The sequence below is a fragment of the Macrotis lagotis genome, chromosome 3, assembly GCF_037893015.1.
Source record: "Macrotis lagotis isolate mMagLag1 chromosome 3, bilby.v1.9.chrom.fasta, whole genome shotgun sequence".
Classification (NCBI taxonomy): Eukaryota; Metazoa; Chordata; class Mammalia; order Peramelemorphia; family Peramelidae; genus Macrotis; species Macrotis lagotis.
The window spans coordinates 49,504,380-49,529,659 of record NC_133660.1 but is presented as its reverse complement, the minus strand read 5'-3'; the positions used below and the strand labels follow the sequence as shown (position 1 = coordinate 49,529,659).

The 25,280-nt window shown below is 36.4% G+C and overlaps 1 protein-coding gene and 1 long non-coding RNA gene across 7 annotated transcripts in view; one reads left to right on the top strand and one right to left on the bottom strand.

Annotated features, from left to right (window-relative positions):
• LOC141517542 (uncharacterized) overlaps positions 1-19,818 on the bottom strand; it is a 74,467-nt gene extending 54,649 nt beyond the window's left edge. The window contains exons 1-2 of one of the 2 annotated variants that reach the window (XR_012476900.1): positions 19,669-19,818; positions 9,203-9,286 (exon numbers count right to left, since the gene is read on the bottom strand). This is a non-coding gene — a long non-coding RNA (uncharacterized LOC141517542). The remainder of the gene's footprint in view (positions 1-9,202; positions 9,287-19,668) is intronic. The other variant, XR_012476901.1, reaches the window with a different exon arrangement.
• UGT8 (UDP glycosyltransferase 8) overlaps positions 1-25,280 on the top strand; it is a 119,582-nt gene that overhangs the window by 14,975 nt on the left and 79,327 nt on the right. Inside the window, exons 2-4 of one of the 5 annotated variants that reach the window (XM_074228619.1) lie at positions 19,765-19,871; positions 23,613-23,674; positions 23,924-24,747. In XM_074228619.1, coding sequence (XP_074084720.1) covers positions 23,926-24,747 — 822 coding nt within the window. In that variant the 5' untranslated portion in view covers positions 19,765-19,871; positions 23,613-23,674; positions 23,924-23,925. Of the gene's footprint in view, positions 1-12,314; positions 12,392-19,657; positions 19,872-23,612; positions 23,675-23,923; positions 24,748-25,280 lie in introns of those variants that run through there. The other 4 variants (XM_074228621.1, XM_074228618.1, XM_074228620.1 and 1 more) reach the window with 4 other exon arrangements.

The window sequence follows — 25,280 nt, the reverse complement described above, 5'->3', positions numbered from 1 at the left end:
TATTCTCTCTGTTAAGAGTTACAATTCTCAAGATTTATGGGAATCTTTTTTCCCCATGATGGAATATAGCCAGTTTCAACTTATTGGATAGCAATTTTTTTACCCCCCCCCCTTTTTTTAACCTTTTCATGTGTCTCTTGAACCTCCTGTTTGATGTCCAGATTTTCTTTTTAGCTCTGGTCTTTTCATCAGGAATTTTTGGAATTCTTCCATTTCGTTAAATGTCCATCTTTTTCCCTGGAAGAGAAGGCTCAGCTTTGCAGGATAGTGGATTCTTGGCTACATTCAAAGCTCCCATGCTCTTCGAAATATCTTGTTCCAGGCCCTTCGATCCCTTAATGTTGATGCAGCGAGGTACTGCGTGACCCTTACTGTGGCTCCTTGCTATTTAAATTGTTTCTTTCTGGCTGCTTGCAGGATTTTCTCTTTTATCTGATAGTTCTTGAATTTGGCCACAACATTCCTTGGTGTTTTTATTTTAGGATCTTTTTCTGGAGGGGATTGTTGTATTCTTTCAATAACTATTTTGCCCTCTGGTTCCATGATATCAGGGCAGTTTTCCATCAGTAGATACTGTAATATTAAGTCCAGGCTTTTTTTTCTCTTCAGTGTTTTCAGGAAGTCCAATAATTTTCAGTTTGCCCCTCCTTGACCTATTCTCAAGGTCAGTGGTTTTGCTGATGAGGTATTTTACATTTTCTATTTTTTTTCTATTTTTGGGTTTTAACTGGCTCTTGCTGTCTCATGGAGTCATTAGTTTCTGCAGACTCCATTCTTTTTTTTTAGAGAAGAATTTTCTTCATTAACTTTTGCAAATCATTTTCCAATTGGTCCATTCTACTTTTGAAAGAGCTTTCCATTTGACCAGTTGAAGTTCTGAGAGAATTACTTTCTTTTCACATTTACCCAATTGAGGATCTGAGACAATTATTCTCATTTTGTATTTGTCCAAGTGATGATCTGAGAGATTTAGTCTCATTTTGTATTTGTCCAATAGTATTTTTTAAGGATTTTTTTTTCTTGTTGCAAGGTATTAATTGTCTGTCCCAAATTTTCCAGTTGATTTTTAAACTCCTTCCTTATTTCTTCAAGGAAGTCTTTCTGAGTTGAAGACCAGGTTGTATTCTCAGAGGTTCTAGGTCTCTCTGAGTTAGGGTCTTTTCCTTCCAAGAATTTTTCTATGGATCCACCTTTCCTCTGACCCTTCTTCATTTTGCTAAGACCTTGAGTTGAGGAAGGGTTGGTTCACAGGGTGTTTGGGATCAATAGAGGCTTTACTCACTGAGTGCAATTTCTCTGACTGGACAGTAGGAGGTGCTGGTTGCCCTCTCTGGAGTGTCTGTGACCTTGATTAAGGCTTTCTCCCTTAGCTTGAAGGGAGGAGTTGGAGCTATTGAATCCTTTTGCCTTCAGTCAATGGTGGGCTTTACCCTGCCCTGAAGTCATCCCTCTTCCTTTTGTCTGCTGGGCTGGTTCTTCTGCTTATACACCTGTGCCTGAGGCAGAAGTAGTCTGTAATTGTTTGTTCTGGGAAGAGGCCTCTGCCGCAATAGAGTTGTGGACTCAAGAGTTCCTCAGACCAGAGGAGCCCTTGGATGGTGTGTCCACAGTTATCCTGCACTGAGACTCTCCCACCCCTTGCCCTGTTTGCAAGTTTCTGAGGGTCAGCGTGCCTCTGCTCCCTAGTTGACTCAAGCCCCCGCTGTCTAGCCCCACCGCTGATCCAGCAGGTCCAGCTCTAGGGCCCTCAGACTCCTGGCTCCAATTCAGCTACTAGTCTGGTTGATCTTCGTCCAGTGCTGCTGCAGGAGACAAATCCTAAGGAAGATGTTCTTTCTCCTGGCTTTTCTTTCTGGGTTTTGTGGGTCAAATTTCTTTTAAGAGGTTTGTTTCATATGATAGATGGGGAAAGATCAGGAGACTTTAGAACTGCTTGTCTTCTCTCTGCCATCTTGGCCGGAAGTCTGTCAAATTGATTTTTGAATGCAATTTAATTTTTCAGAATTACTTCACTATAAGTTAAGATGTTCTTTACTTAAGACTATGTAAAAATGGAACCATCAAGCATGGTTGGAATTGTTCATGAGCTTCTTTAATAGCAATAAATTGTAAAGTATATAGAAGAAAATGCTTGTTTTGTAAATGGACCACTTTCCCCTCTAACTCATCTCTCCCCATCAATAGAAAATGTTGGATTCAGTGGTCTTCTCTCCTCAGGCTTTGAATAAGATATGCAGCTTTTGGTGCTTACATTTAAGCACTTGCTATCAATAGCAATCTTGTACTTATATAATTATTCCTCCTTTTGTGCTCCTGAAAGGACTTTTTTTTTGTTCCTCTCCTCCTTCTCAGACCATTCCTATCCTGTCTCCTTTTGTTGGTTTTTCTTTTCTTCTACTAAGAAGTAGAAACTCCTTAACTGGGAGTGTTTAAACAGCACTAGTCTTGAAGTCAGGAGGACAGGAGGTCAAATCCAGCCTCAGACACATGACACTAACTAGCTGTGTGACAGTGGGGAAGTCACTTAACTCTGACTGCCTGGCATCTGGTTGACTTGATTTATATCTGACCATTGGACCCAGATGACTATGGAGGAGAAAGTGAGGCTGGTGACTTAGCTCAGCCCTCCCTCACTCAAATCTAGTTCATGTTCTTGTCATGGCATCACCTCCCAGAAGTCATGGTCCTCTTTGAAAATGAAGGACAAAGATTATTCAGCTCCTTAACAGGCTAGTCTTCTGTTTCCATATTCACTCCCACATTCCTTTTACTTTCATGGTACTTTCTTCTGGATAATTCTTACCTGTGCTCCAGTTTCATCTTTCCAGTTGCTTATATAGAATTCTCATTCTTCCCCTCCCCTTCCTGAATTAGTACCCCAAGTGTTCCATATCAACAGTATCACTGTTTTCCTGGTCCTTCACCCCTCTCCCCGAATTACTTAATTCCCAATATCTTATGTAATACTAAATCTTGTCATTTTTCTGCAAAAGTCTTTTCATTTCCTCCTTTTTATTACCACTGCCAATGCTACTATAAGTTCTTACGAGCCTCATATCCATATTTATACATAATTTTTAAGTAATTTCCTTGCTTTCCTTCCTCTATGCCATGCTTCCTGCTCAGTACTAACAAAATACAGTACCTTGATTTGTTCCAGAACTCTTGATGAGTAATGTAACCAATGAGTAAGGAATGAATTTTTTTCCAAAAGAAATATAATTTGAAATAATTCGTGGAAGTGCCCCAGAAGTTTCATATATTACTGAGCTAATATTAAGTAATTTAGAACCTTACAACTAAATAGACAGGAATAAAAAAGCAATTAATTACATAAAAATAAAATAAAATAAAATTTAATCTTACTATACCTGTACTGAGAGGAGTTCCTGGCATAATGAGTTGTTTGTCTATTACAATGGAAGAGGACGACATGACAGGAAGTTGAATTTGGATTTAAGTAAGGAGTTGTCTTTCTGCTTTGAGAGTTATCTAGGTCTGGGCAGCTAGGTGGCTCAGTGATTAGAGCATTGGCCTTGGAGTCAGGAGTACCTGGCTTCAAATATGACCTCAGACACTTAATAATTACCTAGCTGTGTGGCCTTGGGCAAGCCACTTAACCCCACTGCCTTGAAAAAAAAAATCTAAAAAAAAGTTAGCTAGGTCTGACGACCAGGTAATGAATTATGTTGTTTGTCCTTAGTTCTCGAAGAAGACCATGACATCAGAGGAGGCAATGCCATAATAAACACATGACTTAGATTTGAGTGAGGTTGTGCTAATTCAATAGCCTCACTTTTCTCCTCTAGAGTCATCTGGGTCCAGTGATCCGATATGAATCAAGACTACTGTAGATGGCTCTGGATGGGAGGCAGTTGGGGTTAAGTGATTTGCCCAAGGTCACAACTAGTAAATGCAAGTGTCTGAAGCTAGGTGGCATAGTGGATAGTGTCCTGACCTTGGCATCAGGAGGAGGGGTGTATCAATCCAGCCTCAGACACTTGAAATAAAGGATCAGGACAACTAGAGATGGTCTTGGATACATTAGGAAATCTTGAGGCAAAAATCTCCATTTGTTGATTAAGCTAGGTAAGAGTTATAAAGCAAAGAGGCCAAAATGGTGACTTTTGCTTAGTACAAAAAGTAAAGAAATATCCTAGAAAGACTTTGCTTTCCTAACTTTTCAGTGATTCAGAAAGGGAAGAATAGCCTCTTTTTCATAATTAAAAAAAAAAAGATCTATCTGGGAAGGGACAGAATTTCTGACCAAAATAGAAACAATTGCTATTTGCATTCATTCTGAATCAGTCTAGGTCCAAACAGAGAGCAAGTGGCTCTGCACTATGAGACTTAACTGTCTACTAGAGAACATTACCTAATTGGAGAGCAAGCAGTGTAGCATTTTCTGTTTTGCTAGTAGAGGCATGAAGATTCTCTTTATATATATTTTTAGGTTTTTTCCAAGGCAAATGGGGTTAAGTGGCTTGCCCAAGGCCACACAGCTAGGTCATTATTAAGTGTCTGAGACTGGATTTGAAGCCAGGTACTCCTGACTCAAGGGCTGGTGCTTTAAACACTGCACCACCTAACCGCCCCGGCATGAGGATTCTCAAGCAAGCGAGCTGAAATACTTTTTTCATGTCAAAATATGATGAGTAACGAATTTGACAAGCTATGATGCCAACAAGTTTGAAGTGTCACTGTAATCTAAAAATACCATTTTCTTGTGCTCAAGAACATGCAGTAGCTCCTTTTAAAGAAAATGTAAATTTCTCAAACTGGTTTTCAAATTCCTTTATATTTTGGCTATATTCTACCTCTTTCCCACAACTTTATTCCCCTTTCCTCCTCAAAATGAAATCTTCATCCCAGTATTCCACTCAAGTGATTTCTTAGTGGTCATTCTTATCTCTAGTCCTAGGTTTTTGTTCATTTACCTGTCTTCAAAAAATACTGTGCCTCTCCCATCCGCTAACAAAATACTACCTATACAGAAAGGATTGAACTCAAATTTTATTTCTTCCATCAAAGTTTTTCAGATTTCTCTAGTACATGCTGGTATCCAACTATATTTTAGACCCTCTTGATTTAAAATAAGTACAAGATAGTTTTGCTTTAAAATTCTATTAGTTATTTCTCCCTAACTAGATTGTATGCTCCTTGAGAGCACTGGTTTCTGCTCCATGGGTAGAAGGGACAGGTTTCTAAGCTTCGAGTTTTGTTTTTTTTTTACTTCTGTTTCAAGAGCTAGTTTTGAGGCTCTGTACATTTTCAGTTCTTCTTGAGTGGTATAATCTAAGTAGAGGTTTGGTTTCTACTGCCCTCTTGACTTGTCCTCTTGTCTATGAACCTACCATAAGCATTCTTTTTCATCTTGGAAGTATGACTAGGGTCCCAGCTCCTGCCTTGGTATTGTGAACCAGGATTTGTATATGGGCAATGTAATATAGTTCTGCACTTGGTGTCAGCAAAGGTTTCCCTGTAATCCTTCTAACCAGTTACTGTGGACTGAGGGGTCCAGAAGCCACTGTTGCCGATTGAGTTGCCTCTGAGACCTGGACGTAACCTGTGCTTCTCTTTCACCTCAATGAGAAAGACTTCTTGCCAATCAACTATGTTATTTTAGACTGAACAATTGTTTTACCTGGTCTTTTTCTGTTGGTTCTGACTTTCCAGAATTTATTTTGAGGTGTTATTTTGATTTTTTGGAGGGAAATTTGGTAGAACTCAGGCAAGTTCCTGCCTTCATTCCATCGTCTTGGTTCTATCACCCCCATCAACTTTCATCTCTATGCAAAGATTGCCCTGTATCTATCTATTTATCTGTTTGTATATATGTGTGTGTGTATATATAATATGTATATATATTATATAATATATGTAATAATACATATTTAATAATATATATGTATAATATATGTTATATATTCCTAATCTGTCTTAGCACCAGTCCCCCTTTAGCAACTCTCTTCTAAGAGATAAGACAGAAGTATTCTTCTCATCTAAGAAGAAACTGTGGTTGATAGACGAAAATAACTTTTACTGATGAGCCAAAGTCACAGTAGTACAGTCAGAATCACACCTTTGAAGTCATGGTCCTCCTTGAGAATGAAGGTCAAACAGCAACCTATGTAAGGTAATAGGGGCTGCTCTACTGTGGTTCATTTGGGCAACATGGCTCCTATGACCTATCCTGTATTATTCTAACTTGTCTTATCCTATCTTGTCCTATTCTCTTCTCTCTTCTTTCTTCTCCCTCTTTTTGTCTTGGGTATCACACCTTACCTGCCAGAGCTCTCTCTGCACAAAGGACTATAAAATTTGATCATGAAAGGTGGTGAACTATTTTGGGGCTTACAGGTCTCAAATCACTTTTGATTCTCATTGACTAATGATAGGTCCCAGGCAACCCCTACTGGATTATTATTGGGGTCCTGTTTGGTTGTGAATGTGAATAGCAATTGTTTCTATTTTTGGTCAGAAACCTTGAGAGCCTTCCCCTCTCAGATTGATTTTATTTTTTCAACCAGGTTAAAGAGGTTTTTGGACCTCATTTTCTTTCTTCCTAATCACCAAATTGGGCATTGCCTCAGCTAAACTGAGATCTGAGAAGGCTGACAATGTCTCCCACTGCCATCCAGGGCTAACTTCAGACATTTTGATCTATGTCTGACCACTGGACTAGATGTCTCTGGAAGAGAATGTGTGGCTGGTGACTTGAACAGCCCTCCCTCACATAAATTCAATTCACATACATGTTCATAGTATCACATCCCTAATGTTGTGGTTCATCTTGAAAATGATAGACAAAAGGCAGCATTTTATCCAAATCCACTATGTTTTCCATTCAACCACATTGCTGCAGCAATTCAGTGAAAATCTAGAACAGGGATTTTAACCATTTTTATGTCATAGATCCTTCTAGAATCTAGAACAATGCTTTAAATGCATAAAACAAAGTATATAGAAATGCAATGGAAGCCACAGGTTAGTGTTTTCCATCCACCTTAACAGAACTCTGAGTTTAAAAGGAGCCTAAACATCTCAAGAGAAAAAAATTAGAACAATGCTTCTGCTATTAAGGCAAACTTACATTTAGAGTTTTTTCCCCCTTGCTTATAAAGTGTTTTTTTTTTTTTCTGATCCTAGGAGGTGCTCTTATTCTGCTGTTTTGTAAATCACAAATGATGTTCATTTAGTAAGAAAAGCATTGGTAATTTCTGAGAATTTATATGAAGTAGGATAAAAGAAAATATGGTGTTACTTGATCTTGGGAAATGTTTCTGTTGCTGCTATTATTGTTGTTTCTGGGTCTAGAAGGACTCCCAGAAAGGGATGTGTCCATACAAGGTACTGGTAGAACAAAGTGAAGTGAAGGGTGACCATTTTTTATTTATTTAGGAAGTAGATTGCCAACTTGAATAAGCTACTGAGATTAGGGAATAGAAAACAAAATAGAATATTAGCAAAGTACGAAGCAAAAACAAATGATTATTAATCATCATAGTGATTTTAGAGAAAACTTGAAAAGATCAGAATTCTGCTTGATTTATAGGGTAATTAGGGTGATTTTTGGAGAATGAGTTTTTGACCAAATTCTGTTTTCTCCAGAATACTTCTGCCTTATCAAAATAATGATATACTGACTAGGGGGTTGAGGAAGAGTACTACTAACACTAAAGAATACTAAGACTATTAAGCTTCATGCCTTTTATTTCTAGTTATAATACCTGGTAGAATTCAGAATACACTTTTTTTGTGATTCCATTCAATTGATTTATTAAAATTCTCTTATTTCTTACAAGATGACATCAGAAACTAAACAAAGAAATCTTTATCATTCTTTGAATGCTTGACTGTCATATGATGGTGTGACATAAGGATCACTTGTACCAAGCTGATCTTAGAGAAAGGAGAAAAAAACACCCCTATATCTTATTCTAGATAAGATATATGCACATACATATATATATATATATATAGTTTTAATAGCTTAAAATTGCACTGACTTTTTAGAACCACGTGTGCATATATGCCTGTGTATGTATATATGTGTGCAATATATTATGTAATATCATATAATTAAATTGTTTGATATCATATAATATATATATATATTTGTGTGAGCATACATATATGGAAATGTGAATACACAGTTACATGTATGTATGTGTCTGTATATCTACATATGTAAGCATATATATCCAGTAGAATTAAGTTATGCTTTCTCATCCTGGACAATTCTTATCCATGTTCTGAAATAAGAGTCCAGAGGAAGTGTAAGCTACATCTTGGTACTATCCTCAGCATTTCTTGATATTGCATGGATACTCAATTGGTTTGACATAATAGGTGTCAAATTCATAGCAATCAGGGAGTCTTAGACCATGTTAAAATATAATTGGGGGGGGGCTAGGTGGTGAAGTAGATAGAGCACCGACCTTGGAGTCAGGAGTAGCTGGGTTCAAATCCGACCTCAGACACTTAATAATTACCTAGCCATGTGGCCTTGGGCAAGCCACTTAACCCCATTGCCTTGAAAAATCTAAAAAATGTAATGGGGGGGGCTAGGTGGCACAATGAATAGAGCACCAGTCCTGGAGTCAGGAGGACCTGAGTTCAAACGCGGCCTCAGACACTGGATAATTACCTAGTTGTGTGGCCTTGGGCAAGTTACTTAACCCCATTGCCTTGAAGAAACCTAAAAAAAAAGTAATTGAGAAACATTTAACAGAATTTTTTTTAAGGTTTGTTTTTTATTGTGTGCAAAGCAATGAGGTTAAGTGGCTTGCCCAAGGCCACACGGCTAGGTAATTATGAAGTGTCTGAGGTCGCATTTGAACTCAGGTCCTCCTGACTCTAGGGCTGGTGCTCTATCCACTGCGCCACCTAGCTGCCCCTGCTTAACAGAATTTTAAAAATATAATACTATATATATAATATTTAATACTGTATTTCTAAGTTAATATGAGGCTCCAGGAAGCTATTTCTTTTTGATTCTGACACCACTGCAGGGCATCTCTCATTCTTGGCCAAATGACTGACTGACCCAGCACTTTTCTGGTCATATCTGTTGTTGGGTGATATCAGTTACTACATATCTTATATACATTTCTTTAATTGGCATATGTTACAATATTTCACAGACAGACTGGAGCAATCACAACCTTGCTGGAAGAAGATTTATATTCAAAAGATTTACCTTTGTCTCAATCAGTAAATTTAGGGTCATGAAAAGTACAGTTCAATTTCCCCAATGTAGTGTTGTCCATTTTCTTGTTCAGTTCTGAAACAAAATACTTTTGTTCATCAGCAAAGTCTTTCAGGCTATATGAATTGGTCCTCTAATGATTCTTGATCCTAGTGGGTTTTTTTTCCTTTTGTGGATATAGCTAGTAGGGACATTTTTTCAAAATGGATTTTTATTGACCATTTTTTAACATCATCATAGTTTTCCCCAGTATCCTTCCTTCTCTATCTTCTCGTGTCTTTTTATAAAGTGATCAAAAAAGAAGAGGAAAAATCAGCATTTAACATCAGTACATCAAGAAAGTCCAACAATATGTATAATTTTCACCATTTGTGGACCTTCCCACCTGAACAAAGGGTGGGGGTGAAGAAGAATACTTTCTTATAAATCTTCTTTTGAAATATCTTGTCCTTTACAATTTTATAGTATTCACTTTTAATCTTTTCCATTTACATTGTTATAGTTATACTGTTTTCTTGGCTCTGTTTACTTCACCTTACATCAGTTCATATAGATCATTCCATGCTTCTCCTTATTCATCATACAACTCATTTCTTAAACTGCAGTAATATTCTGTTACATTCATGTACTACAGTTTGTTTAAATATTCTCTAGTCAATGAGCATCTATTTTGTTTCTAAATCTTTGCTATCATAAAAGATGCTACTATAAATATTTTGATGTATATGGAAACTTTCTTATTGATGACCTCTGGAGAGTATGTTGTCTAGTAGGGAAATTTCTGGTTCAGAGGATATGGATCTTTATTGATATTCCAATTTTATATTCCAATTCCAAATTGCTTCCCAGAATGTTTTTACTGGTGTACTGCTTCATCTACAATGCACTAATGATGCCTATCTTCTCACAGTCCCTACAACATTGACCATTCCCATCTTTTGTCATTCTATGAGCTAAACTTATTTGAATGATTTTAGATATTATTTAGAAGGATAATTTTAGAGGAAAGAGTAGAGATACAGAGTTGAAGGGGGATTTTGTGGTAATTTTCCGGACAGATGGAAATCCTACTTGGTAACGCCAGAACCTATACTGAAATTGTTGTCATGAGAAACCTGGGGATGAAGGGGAGGAGGTGGAATTAACCATAATTGTACTTGGTACTTGGTTAGCAGAAGGAGAGGAAAGAGTAAAGGATAACTAACTGTTAACCATTATTTCCCTTTAGCTGAAAATGAAACAGTAAAGTTTTATAAATGAAGTTTAATTCTCGGATCTTACCAAAACCCATGGGTGGATGGCATTCTAAGCAAACACCAACAACCAAATAACTGAATAATCCATTTTTATAGAATTTTCACAAAGGAACTTAAAATTTTGCTGGTCATCCAATCAGGTTACACATTTTTTTTTTTAGGTTTTTGCAAGGCAATGGGGTTAAGTGGCTTGCCCAAGGCCACACAGCTAGGTAATTATCAAGTGTCTGAGGTTGGATTTGAACCCAGGCACTCCTGACTCCAAGGCTGGTGCTTTATCTACTATGCCACCTAGCCACTCCCAGGTTACACATTTGTACATAAAAGTGTCTTTATTACTTTATGATTCTCCAACCCATTCACAAAGTTAGTTCCATGTCAGAACCGATTAGCCCAAGACTACTGTCTCCTCTTCTGATATGATATTTTACATATTATTAGATATGATATAGACATATAAAACATTAGAGTTTCTTCATTTCCAAAATGTCATATGTACAAGAATTTATTCAAGTTCTCCTTTAGATAACAGATTCCTGCCTTCTCAGGATGGTCTTTAACTGATTGTTTATACAGCTTCTGCAGTAAAACTTGCAGATGCAATTAGAGAGGCATTAGGCTGTTTCACGAAGGAAGAGCCTCCCTTCAGATTTTATAACTAGAGACAGAGAACTTGAGAGGGGCATAAGTCAACATTCCAAACTTACAGACCTCAATTAGAGGCTTATAGGACAACTTTGATCAAAAATATAGGCCAGAAATACTTTAATTCTAATTTAAAGAATATCAGATTTGACATAACACACGAGTGACTGTGAATGGTAGCAATCTTACAGGAATAGATAGGTCAGAAGGAATAATGATTTTATGGTAAAAGATAATATGTTTTGTATGTAGGATTTGAGATGATTTTAGTATATACACATTATGCATTTGGAAATAGAAGTCTCATGTTTGTGTATAGAAATAGGTAGAGATATATTCTCTGATATTTAAAAATAATTGGTGGTGGAGTGATATTTAGAAGAAAGACAAGTTTTAGAGGAATATCCTTCCTACCCTCAATGCACAAGATACTGGGAAGAAGTAACTGAGTAGGATCAATCAGAGAAGTAGGAGGAGAGAGAACTAGAGATTTGGTGTCTTAGAAGCTAAAGGGGGATAGAGAATATCAACTAAGAGGGATGAAAATGGAATAGAATGACCTCAAGGATTTTAGCACTTAAATGACCATCTTCCTTTAATCCTCATCCCTTGTTGTTTTACTCTGGGACTTGAATATTTGTGTAAATGTCACCCAAACACCATAATCTTCTATTTCCTCAGTCTCCTGAGCTTGAGTGGGTGAACTAGTTCTTCAGCTTAGTCATAGAGATCTTTTTTTTTTTTTTTTGCAAGGCAATGGGGTTAAGTGGCTTGCCCAAGGCCACACAGCTAGGTAATTATTAAGTGTGTGAGGCCACATTTGAACCCAGGTGCTCCTGATTCCAGGGCCAGTGCTCTATCCACTGTGCCATCTAGCTGCCCCCAGTCATAGAGATCTTGCCATTAATCAAAAGTGTCCCCTGTGTCTGGAAATCCTTAATATTCTCTTATACTTCATCCCTTCTACATTTGTTCTTTGTCCTCCTCAAAGCCTCTATTCTTTCCATCTTTCTGTATTTCCTCAAGTCCTTCTGTGATTTGACTTTCCTTTCCCTCTAACTTCAACCCAATAGATAGCTGTTTTAAATCCATCCTGTCCTCAGTTCTTGAATTTCTTGCTGCTTTATCCTAACACCACTCCTGTCAAACCTCAGTTCTAGATTTACCTGGATATTTCTACTCTATTTCCTTAATACTCTCATGTGAGCTGAAGGAAAACCTGGAGGAAGTGTCAACGATACTGACTTTATATTATGCAACCTTAATTGGACTCTTACAGGTTAGTGTTATTGCTTCAAACATCATTTTCCACAGAAGTTATTCAAAATCTAATCTTTCCTCCTGAATCCTTTTCCTTCTATTCCCCTTTCAGACTAAGATCCTTTTCTCCTACTTTTCTGTTAAAATTGAGATCATTAGATGTGATCTCCCTCTTCTCCCATTTTCTTCATTTCAGACATTTCCCTTAACATCATCTCCTTCTTTCTCCTCCTTCCCCCTAGTCATTGACAAAAAGTTGGTTTTTCTCTTTGTTAAGGTTCTCCCACCCTCATGTAACATGTGTACTTGATCTTATCCTCTCATCTTCACTAGCCTACATTCACAGTAATCCCTCTTCCCTGGGTCTTTAACTAAACTCTTTTCAATTTATTCTTTCCCTACTGCTTTCAATTTTTCCCAGATCTCCCCATCCTAAAAAAACAAACAAAAAATGTTCACTGATCCTACCATCCCCTCAAATTATCACTTATACTTCTCCCTTTGCCAGCTACTCTTTGAAAAAAATTGCATGCATTCAATGATTCCACTTTCTCCCCTCTCATTGTCTTCTCACCCTCCTCTAGATAGATGGCTTTTGAAGATCTTCATTATCTGTCCCCTTAGCTTCCTTACCAGTTTCTCCCATTTTTCCTCTTGACCTTCTTTGATCTTTGCTGATTCCCACACACAACAGCCTCTCAGTTCCAGGTATTTTTCCATATTGTCCCTCATGCCTGTGGCTTTCTAGTCCTCGCATTTCCCCTCCTGGCTTCCTCCAGGTCTCGGCTAAAATCCCATGTTCTGTAAGTGTTTTTAAAAGTGCAGACCTGTATCTATCTTGTCTGTATATAATTGTTTGCTTGATGCCTCACTGTGTTCCCTCTAGGACTGTTTGCTAATTTGACTTGATTTGTAACTTGTTTTTTTGATCTCATCACTCAGAAAATCGCCTTTCTCAAATTACCAATTTCAAATCTATTTTTTCCCCCCAGTCTTAATCCTTTTTGATTTGTCATTGTATTCAATGGTATTGGACACTTCATCCTGGATACCCTTTCTTTCACTGAATTTTTGAGATTCTCATTTCTCTTGACTGACCTCTAGCTATCCCACTAATCCCCAAACTCTTTTGCCCTTAATTGTAATTATTTACTGAAGTTCTGGTCTGGGCTATCTTCTCTCTTGTTAATTTCACCAACCTTGTGTTTAACAGTCATAACCACTCAGATAACTGTGTGTGTGTGTGTGTGTGTGTGTGTGTGTGTGTGTGTGTGTGTAATATTTTGGTGACTATCCACAGTTAAGGGACATGATGGTGGAGGCTGTCAGCAAAGGGCACAGAAAGAGTGTTCAGATAGGAAGGAGGTCAGTCAGGAATGCGTAGGTGACTCCTCCCCGACACACACACACACACACACACACACACACACACACACACACACAAACACCCATTGGTATCTTCTGCATGTTGTTTGTAATTCCTGCAACAAGTGCCCTCCTTCCAAAATACTTTAAACTTTATATTTACATGCTTTTTTATATAGATTTTTTTAATCTCCAGCCCTTTAGAATATAAGGAGTTTTCTTCTTATATACTATCTATATGCATTTTCTATTTCTATATATAATTTTCATCTCACTCTTTAGAATGCAGGTCAATTTTTTTTCATTCTTTGTTACTTGTAAGCTTGCACCAGTGTGGCATGTACTGGGTGCAAAATAAATATTAATAGAAATGTTAAGGGAGACAAGGATTGAGAAAATGATATTATTATAAAAAAGTCTTTATTGCTGTAAACTTCAATTTAAAGATAGGGGAAGTTGTTTCATTAGCACTAAGTGCCCCTATACCTTGGCTTCTGGTTTTCCATGACTGACTCCTTTTATAGAAGCATTATAAAGCACACAGATCTCAGATGACCCTGACAATTTTACATTCTAATTTTGATTTCATTTTGTTGTAAATATTTGTTTTTCTTAATCATCTCCTTTTTAAAACTATGTAGCATAGCACCTCAGGTTGAGAATGGGCTTACTATATTCCATGATCTTTTATTGAGCTGACCCCAATTCTTTTTTCCACATTCCCCAGAACACCTGACTACTTTTCTAGCAAGAAACTGAAAAATATTTAATCATGCAGCATTTTGGAGAAAGGTTCAATAATTTATTGTGCAGTAGATTGAATCTTTGGTTCTTTAGCCTTCATATATCCCAACTTAAAGATCTGTGTACTAATTGAAATCAATTCAGCAAATATTAATGAGGTAACCTCTATTGTCTGAGGCAATCTGCTGTATTATTAGTGGAGAAAGATAATTTTAAGTGCTGAAAGAGTATTACAAAATGAAAAATTCTTGAGTCTAATTTTTGCAAGGCAAATAGGGTTAAGTGGGTTGCCCAAGGCCACATAGCTAATTAATTATTAAGTGTCTGAGGCTGGATTTGAACTCAGGTACTCCTGACTCCAGGGCCGGTGCTCTATCCACTGTGCCACCTAGCTGCCCCTGTCATGAGTTTCCCCTCTAAGAGCCTCACCTTTCCAGTCCCCCGCCCCCAAGGTAATGTTTGAACTTCACCATAATGTGGTAGAGTGGAAAGGAGGGGGGACATAGGGCAACTAGATCAACTAGACTTTGCCATTTTACTACTTCTTTTGTGAACTGCAGTCCTGAAATCACTCGTTGTGTAACCTTAAGTAAGTTGCAAACTCCTCTGAGTTATAGTTTGCTTAGATATTTTATATTCTTTTTTCCTGCTCTAAATCCTATGATCTCTAATTCTCTAGACTCAAATTTGGCAGAAGATGGACCTGTTTTGAAATCATTCAAACATAATTATTTACAGATATAGTTGGCCTCACCTTCCCAACTTACAGTATATGAATCTTCTTTTCCTAAGGGTTTGATTTATTATTCTTTAAAGTATTCTAGTGTGATAATTGGTTTCAGATTCATAGATCTGAAACAAATTCAACTCAAGCCTCATTACTCAGATTTCAGGACCATTTGCCAAAAGCATGTTTCAGGATTTCGAGACCTTTAAAAATAGTTTTTGTTTAGCAGGCCGATTAGTTCACTCAACCTTTACAGCTCTATCAGTGTTCAGTTAACTGAAGTCAATAATAAACCTGATGTATATAAAACCAGTCATTCTACAGCAAACCAGTTTTCTCTATCTGGAGTTATGGGAAGGAGAGTGCATTCAACCCCAAGTCTGCGTCATTTGTGTAGTTAGAAAAGCACACGTATAGATAGTTTCACAAGTTCTGTCAGAAAGACCACTTTATATATGCTGGAGCAGAGAGAAACTAAAGTCAGAAACTTAACATCTTTGGTAACTTATTTGACCAATTACAAGATGGTTGGATGGTACTGTTGATAAAAATGTTGGATTTAAAAATCAAATAGTCATGGGTCTTCTTTGGACATGTTATGTTATCCTGGGCAGGTCACATAATTAGATTCTGTTTCTTCATCTGTATAATAGGGATAATAACCTATCCGGGTGGTTTTGAGAATTAAATGTGATAGTATATGTACAGTACTTTTCAAACCTTAAAGATAGATAAATACTATTGTTGTTATTGTGGTTATTTTATTAATTAATGAGTTCTCCACAATGCAGAAACTAATTTTAAAACATTTACTTTATACAGAGTGCTAAACTATTGGGAAAGACAGAACATTTAAGTATGACATTGTTCTCTTCTCAAAAATAACAAGCAAAATGACATGTTAAGATTATAAAAAATTAGACAATTGGGGATGACTCTTGGAGGAGGTGACATTTTTTCCTAATTTAAATTTTTATTTATTTGACAAATATTTTATTATTCACTTAATTTTAACCACCAAGAAACCTAAATGAGTATGTTTTTACAAATAGTTATCCCAATTTTTTAGACATAGTTACTCTAAGTACTTGATCTTTAATTTTAAAATTTTAAAAAAAATTATCAGGCATTTATCCTTCTCCCTATACCACTAAAGGATGGGGGGAGAGGGGAGGAAGGGAGTGGAGAGAGAGGAAAAGAGAAGAAGGAAGGGGTAGGAGGAAGGAGAGGAGGGGAGGGAGGGAGAGAGAGAGAGAGAGGGAGAGAGCGCGAATGAGGACACAAACACTTGAAGTATTTAAGAATTGTCAAACAAAACAAATTATCACATTGACTATTGTCAAAAAAATGTCTGTTACATTCCTTATAATTAATCCATCACATCTCTGTCAAGAGTTGAATAACATTTTTTGTAAGTCTTCTGTAATCATGATTTATCATTGAATGTTCTTAAGTCTTTCAAAATTGCTTTTTTAAAAAAATAATTTTTCTAAAGTGTACATATATATATAGTATTCCTAGTAATTCTGCTCATTTCATTGTGAATTAATCCATGCAAATCTCCTACATTATTCTAAAACCATACCTTCATGTCTTAAAAGCTTAATACTATTCCATTACACTTCTGTACCTTATTTTGTTCAGCAATTCCTGAAAATGGAATGAATGGGGTACATGGGGAGGGATGGGTAGAAAAAGATATTTGGGTCAGCTAGGTGGTGAAGTGGATAAAGCACTGGCCCTGGAGTCAGCAGTACCTGGGTTCAAATCCGGTTTCAGATACTTAATAATAACCTAGCTTTGTGGCCTTGGGCAAGCCACTTAACCCCATTTGCCTTGAAAAAAACCTAAAAAAAAAGATATTTAAATTGAGTTTTAAAAGCTGGTGAAAATTCGTTAACACCGAAAGGAAAATAATCATTTCCCTATGGAAGTCTATTCAGATAACACGAGGAAAGGATGGATCAGTTTGGGGAAGTAGTATAGGAAGGAAAGAATCTATTTTAGTCTGGTGAATAGTAATAGAGGAATTGTCTACAGTGGTCAGAATCTTGATAGAAAGGAGGGGAATGATGCAAGATACATTTCAGAGGTGGACACAATAGGTCCTATACAACAATTAAATAGGAGATGTTTGGGAGAAAGAAAAATCAAAGGTAACTTTAGAATTGCCAGCTTGGGAAACTGGGAGAGATCTTACTTTTGGACAGGTTAAATTTGACATGTTTGTGAGAACCATATAGAAATATCTTACAATAAGAGCTATAGAGCTCAGAAGAAAGATTAGTGGAGGTAGACATTTAGAGTTGTGTGTGTATATATATATATATATATATATATATATATATATATATATATATATATATATATATAAACACTACTGCTATACATACATACGAATATATGTATAGCAGAAGTGTTTAGCTCCTCCCCTCCCCCCACATGAGTTTCAGAGACTGACTGTAGGTAGAAAGGGTTCAAGGATGGGTCCTTTGTGAGCATCCATTTTAAGGGGTTGCAGGGAGGATCAGGGTCCTCAGAAGAACAGAGATTAGACAGTAATGACAGCAGGGAAATTATTTCTTTCTATCCAAGTGAAGGAAACATTTTAAGTAAGCACTATATTATTTATATAATGAATTCATTATACTAAAATTGGATAATTAAATTTTTAAGTCTTTTAAAAAAATTCATTGTCAGAGCACCGGCCCTGGAGTCAGGAGTACCTGAGTTCAAACCTGGCCTCAGATACTTAATAATTACCTAGCTGTGTGGACTTGGGCAAGCCCCTTAACTCCATGCCTTGCCAAAAAAAAAACCCAAACTCATCATCAACATGCTCTTTTAAAAAGTCTGTGCCTTTGCATATATAGGCCTATTTAGCTTTTGAAGAAGTAGGTATCAGGGAACTTTTATCACCAAAACACTAATTTAAAAATGTTGTTTGTACCATTTTCTACTTCTTCTTTTCCTCATTCCTCTTTCTACCCTGGATGACTTGTTAATATGATTTTCCATAATACCTGAAAATTAACTCGACATGAATCCTCCTTCCTTTACTCTCTGATCCAAAGGATAGAAAAGGATAGACTTGCTTTTCTCTGAGAAGACTGGTACTCAGCCTCCCCTCTGTGTGACATCATGTTCTTAGAGAATGCATAGCATCCTTTCCAGGTTGTACTCAAGAGCCAACTTTGACATGAAACCAGGTGTAATTAAATTCTCTCTGCTACTATTGTATACCCATTCGATGCTACTTGACATATGTTTTGTATTTATGTAGCTGTGTATTTGTCTTCTTGTTTTCCTCAAAATAACGTAATTCTTTGCAAGCAGGGAGGATTGAATTGTTAGTTATTATAAATTATGTTTATAATGCTTAGCTTATAAAAAAATAAGTCAATAATACTTGTTAAATGATATAAAACTTTAGAATGATGCATAAAATAATTAAAGTTTAGTCATTAGGAAGAATTGGAAACAAAAGCATGAAAACTAAGAACAGTCCTCAGTTATTTTTTCAGTGGAGATAATAGAATAATGGATTTATTTTTAGCTTTGTAGCAGGTCTGGCATCAGTAAGACCTGAATTTAATTTTGAATTGTCAATTCACTTAACCTTTGCCTATTTCTTCATCTATAATTTGGGAATAATAATGGTTTCTACCTCCCAGAGTTGTTGTGTGGTTCAGTGAGTTAATAACTGTGAACCTTGCTTTGCATCAAGTTATCTAATAATTAGCAAAGTAAAAAAGAATGGATTATTGTGACGAATACCAATCTCACCAAAATTAATTTGTGTAAAATGTTTCATTTGCCTTTGATTAAATTTTCTTCTACAATGTGAATGAAGAAATAGCTCTTAAATTCCCATCATTTTCTTTCTTTACTTCTTTCTCTATTTTTCCTTCTAACAAGATAACTTGTTTTCCTTTTATCATACATTAAATATGATAACAAATATATCCCCTATGGAAGAGTAGACCCTCCCCTTTTGAAACTCCACCACTCTCACTCAGGACTTAGATAAATATATGGAAAAAAGTTAAGACAGCATGGAGAGGGATAGATTTATCACACTTGATGAGATCAGATCCATTGAAGTCATACAATAAGAAAAAAATAGATTTTGAAAAGTTAACGTTAATTCTGTTTTCAGAATGGTATTCAACTATTATCAATTTTGTATTGTTTTAAATATTAATAAAAGTTATAATTATTAAACTTTTAGCATCACATTTTTTCAAAATAGCAAGCTGTAATTGTTTTCCCAAAGATATATTTTCTCCATACATATCCATCAATCATTATAACCAAAAAAAAAAAGCAGTGTACATGAATTAAAAGAAAATAAATTTAAAATTCATAGCATAGGTAAAGGAGGCTGCTCTAGTCTGGAGCACAGTTGAATTTCTAGCAATATAAGGAAGGTCAAAAGTTTCTTATAAAAGAATGCCTACCATTGAGGGTTCCAGCATGGTGGTTGGTTGGTCTGTAAGTTAGTCTTGTATATCTGAGACAGTTCTGTGTTTTGTTTTGTTTTCCTCACTGTTTAGAATAGCCATCATTGTCCTGCAATAGGCAAAGCTATCACGTCCAGGAAAAGAGTGAGTGAGTAAAGGAACTGCAGAGGCAGCGGGTCATCCAAATACAACATTCCAAGGTAATTGTTCCGGTGGTAACTGGGAGGGGAGGAGGGGCAGACTCCGGGGATGGCTGGTTTCTTTGGGGGTATGGAGAGGTATACCAGCCATTCTCTTCATGGATCTGCACCAGGGACTTGTAGGGCTATGGTGTTCTTGTCAGACTGTATTGAGATTTGTTGGCTCCAAATTGTATTTGTGCTTTCCCTTTCACCAGGTTGGCTTTGCTGTAGCCCTGTTTGGTGAGAAGTTCATAGCACCACATTTTGAGACCTTAATACTTCTCATTAATCAACATATTTTTGTAGAATCAAAATGAAAACCAATTAGTGAATACTACCAATAAGTATTCCTCTATGTTTAAAAATAAATTGGAATTCAGAATGAGTGATTTTTTTCAAAAAGTTTGTACAACTAATTCCCTTGCTTTGAGTCCTTTGATGTTGTTTAGTTGTTTCATTTACTTCTGTTTCTTAATGACCCCATTTGGGATTTTCTTGGTAAAGATACTGGGGAAGGTTTACCTTTTACTTTTCAAGTTCATTTTACAGATGAAGAAACAGATAAACAAAGTTGAATGATTTACCTAGGGTCACAGAGCTAATAAATGTCTGAGGCTAGATTTGAACTCAGATCTTCCTGACTTCAGACTTGGTTCTGTATCCACTGAGCCATTAGTTTCCCTTGAATCTAAAGGGGATTTTTTATTTTTTTAATTGAAAATTAACCAATTTATAATGATCTACTTTGACTCTCTCTAAATTTCTGAAAGTATAATAAATAGTTTAAAAAGATGAATATAATCAACTAGTGTACTATGAATAAAGCACCAGATCTGGATTTAGGAAGACCTAAGTTCAAATTCAGCCTAGCTAAAATGACCCTGGGCAAGTCATTTAACTTATATTTGCCTTAGCTTCTTCATCTGTAAAATAGGGAAAATAATGGTACCTATTCCCTAGGGTTATTGTGGGGATAAGATTAGATATTTGGAAAGAATTTTGCAAACATTAAAGCATTACATGAATGCCAGCTATTGTAATTATTTATTGTTCTTATTATATATTTAAATTATATGGTCTATATAATTATTTTGTTATTTTATATAATGAAATGGTACAGTTTGTTAAACTCATAATCTTGTTAAACTACAATTGATTTATAAGAGCTAAGATTTGTTTTTTTGTGGTAGTGAAATAGGTGAAATAAGGTTTCTCCAGTGTCTGCACAGACCTTTGCAAAACCCAGTGATGTCAGACTCTAGATGTACCATTGCCAACTGATAATTTTTTCCTGTACCAGAGAAGGCAATATAGGACTGATGATAGCAGTGATGATTTATATAACTCTCCTTATTGAGGTTAGTGTTATAACTGTTTGGACCCCTCCCTTTCATCATCACTGCGATGAGAAGGGGAGTCAGGAAGGTACAGGGGGAATGAAAGCATGCAAAAGAAAAGGAAAAAGATAATGAAGTTTTCCCTCCTTTCATTCCTACCCCTTTTTCTCTTCTTATTTGTACCTTTGTCCTACTTGCCCACTGTTGTGGTTTTTAGTGAATTTAATGCGTTTTCATTGGAAATAAACCATTCGTTAGAAGCCTTCCACAAAAATGTATATTTAAACAGTATGCTGACATAGCTAACCTAGTACTTACTATATTCCAAGCACTGTGCTAAGTTCATTACAATTATTATCTCATTTGATTCTCTCAAAAATTGGAGAGGTTGGTGCTATATTCCCACTAGCCAGATGGGGAAACTGAGGCAAACAAGTGACTTTTTCAGAATCTTACACTAGGGACTGAGACTAATTTGAACTTAGGTCTTCCAGTCTCCAATTATTTAAATTCCTATAAAAGGTACAGTGTCATATCTGAATGAATCAAGTATTAAATGCTTACTATGTTGTCTGTACTGTTCTAAATTTGGGATATAGATACAAGTAAGTAAGACAGCCCTGGTTGTCAGGGAGCTTTACATTGTAATGGGTGAATGCAGTACATGGAAGAAACCTGTGGCATTTCTTGAGGAGGAGGAGGTGTGATTTAGGGAGGCCTGATTTTGAGCAAGATGTTATAATGATCTTGAGTTCAAAGCTGAATCAGTGAACATCTGCTCAGAGGGTAAGTCTCCTGGTTTTGAAATGACCAGAAAGTAAAGGGCTTTTTATGGTGTGTTTTTGGTGGAGGGTGATAACCTGAAGTGAAATGCAATTATCATTTAGACCTTAAAAATTTAGTCAAATTCCTGGCATTGATTATCTCCTGATGTACTTTGAATTTTATGATTAAAGAAAGAGAATAGAGCCAGCACCAGATGTAGATAGTAGGAGTCAGTGAAGTTAGGAAAGTTTTAAATTGAATACACTTATATATGTATGTATACAAATTTTGTAAAAAATATTCTTTTCTAATTCCAAGAATTGAGGTTTGTATTTGTGTATGTTTGTTATATGTATTATAATACACACACACATACACACACACACACACACACACACACACACACATATATATATACATATATACACACACACACACACACACACACACACACACACATATATATATATATTCTTGATTTTAATAACAACTTTAGCTTTGGGCCAGTAGGTAAAAACTTGCTTGACCAGAGAGAAGGCCACACAGTACTCTCCTTGTAATTCTTAGAAAGAGAACAGGATATTTGTTATAGAAGTAGTCAAAGGTATGTTTGATATTTTTATATAACCTAATCAGGTGATAGTGTGGAAAATAGAACCGTGCAAGTAGCGAACTGCCCTCCTGGGCTTTGTTTGCACCATAGTCCCACACAGGGTCTTCAAGTGGAGTGTAGCCAAGGGATATTTGGAAGGAGTAATGACTAGTAGCCATGCTATTTAACTTCATTCCTTGACTAATGTCCACAGTTATATACTTATTGATATGTTACCAAAGGGGAAAATGCCAGAGTATTAAGAGCAGTTAGTAGAAAAGTGATATGTAGTAATTATAGTGACTTTTAGAGGGGGAAAAAAGCAGCATGGAGTAGTGGATAGAACTGGTCGCGATGTCTATGTCTGAAACTAGATTAGATTCTGGTTTCTAATCTAGTTTCAGACATAGACATCCTTCAGATATGGGATCCTGAAGCAAGTCACTAACTTCACAGTATACTGAGTAAAATCTCGAAGATCTCAAGTTATGATATGCTTTAGTAGATGAAACACCACAACTAGTGCTCAGTTATTGCCCTCAAACAACGTTGTCACCAACTTAAAAGTTGTGAGTAACATGACCCTATAATTATCTTAACAGTTTTTATGAATTGTGGATTGGAGGGAGCAGAGACTGAAGGTAGGAAGGTCAATGAAGAAGCAGTTTAGTAGTCCATGAAACACAAATCTCATCTCTCTCTCCCTTTGTAAAAAAACTTCCTTTAGAGTTTTAGGGGAAAAAAAACACTATTGTAACAGGCGAACTTTTCTTCTCAGCTATGTGTACCTATAATCTTAGAATAGTTAGGAGTATAACTTGATTAAATATAAAGGAAGAAATGATGATCTTCAGGCTATAAATAATCTGAATTATCTGAATAATTTGAAAATAATAAATAATCTGAATAATCACAAATTTTAGATTTTCTTCCTCATTAACATTTAAATTCTCTGTGGCAATGAATAGAATTGTTTATTTTTTAAAATATTTATTTGGAGAGGGTGGGATATTGTAATTTGTAATGTTTGTTATTTAACCTTGTCTTGAATTTCCATCTTTGAAGGGTATTTAGGGATATCCAGTGGAGTTTCAAGGTGCCAAACTGATATACACATACAATTGCTGGTATGTTTTAGTTTATGATAGCTTTATCCCTCATAAATGCTGAATTTAAATTTTTGAAACTAATTAGATATAATATTGAGTTTATGTTAATAAGGGAAAAAATTGTCCTTAGGGGATAAAAACAGTCAATTGATATGAAATGTTATCTCACTGATACACAATTATTGTGTAATCTTTTATTTTGAAAGTTCTAAACAGTCTGAAGAATTATAAACTATTTTTAAAGTCATTTTTTGCTTGTCATTTCAGCTATGAAGTCTTACACTCTATTTTTCATACTCCTGTGGAGTGCTGTTGGATTAGCAAAGGCTGCCAAAATCGTCGTTGTGCCGCCAATTATGTTTGAAAGCCATATGTACATTTTCAAGACCTTAGCCTCAGCCTTACATGACAGAGGCCACCAGACAGTATTTCTCCTCTCCGAAGGCAGAGACATCATGCCATCTAATCATTATAGACTTCAGCGCTACCCAGGGATCTTCAACAGCACCACCTCAGATGCTTTCCTACAGTCCAAAATGCGGAATATTTTCTCTGGGAGACTTACAGTAGTAGAACTGTTTGACATACTGGACCACTATACTAAGAACTGTGAGATGATGGTTGGCAACAACGCTTTGATGCAGGGCCTGAAAAAAGAAAAATTTGATTTGCTGCTGGTGGACCCTAATGAGATGTGCGGATTTGTTATAGCTCATCTTTTAGGGGTGAAGTATGCAGTATTTTCCACAGGTCTTTGGTATCCTGCTGAAGTTGGGGCTCCCATGCCATTGTCTTACGTTCCAGAATTTAATTCGCTTCTCACGGATGATATGAATTTTCTAGAAAGAATGAAAAACACCGGCGTTTACCTCTTTTCCAGATTAGGAATCAGCTATCTGGTTCTTCCAAAATATGAAAGGATAATGCAGAAGTACAACATGCTTCCAGTGAGGTCCATGTATGATTTGGTTCAGGAGACCAGCCTGTGGATGCTGTGTACAGATGTGGCACTGGAGTTCCCAAGACCTACTCTACCTAATGTTGTTTACGTGGGAGGAATCCTAACCAAACCGGCCAACCCACTACCTGAAGTAAGGTTTGCTGAATTCTGTGGTAATTGTTTTTTTAGGATCGGTGATTTGGAAGATTCTTAGAAATACAGGAAATTGAAAGATAATTATGATAGTAACTGTGCATTCTCAAAAATAGGCATTGACAGCATTGAGCTTCATAGAATTCATCTAAGTACCTTTATTCATAGCTATTTATAGGTAGTGAGGCCTTGCTGGGTGCTGGATTGGCTGGATCTCAGGAATGAGATCGTTGAATGGATACTACTTAAGGTTTGTGTGTGTGTGTGTGTGTGTGTGTGTGTGTGTGTGTGTGTGTGATGTGTTGTGTGTGTGCATATTTGTGCTTGTGCATTCCCTTGAACTCCCCCAACTCAAACCACAACTGGTGTTCAGTTATTGCCCTCAAACAACGTTGTCACCAACTTAAAAGTTGTGAATAACATGACCCTATAATTATCTTGACAGTTTTTATGAATTGTGGATTGGAGGGAGAAGAGACTGAAGGTAGGAAGGTCAATGAAGAAGCAGTTTTTAATAGTGAAAGTGAAAAG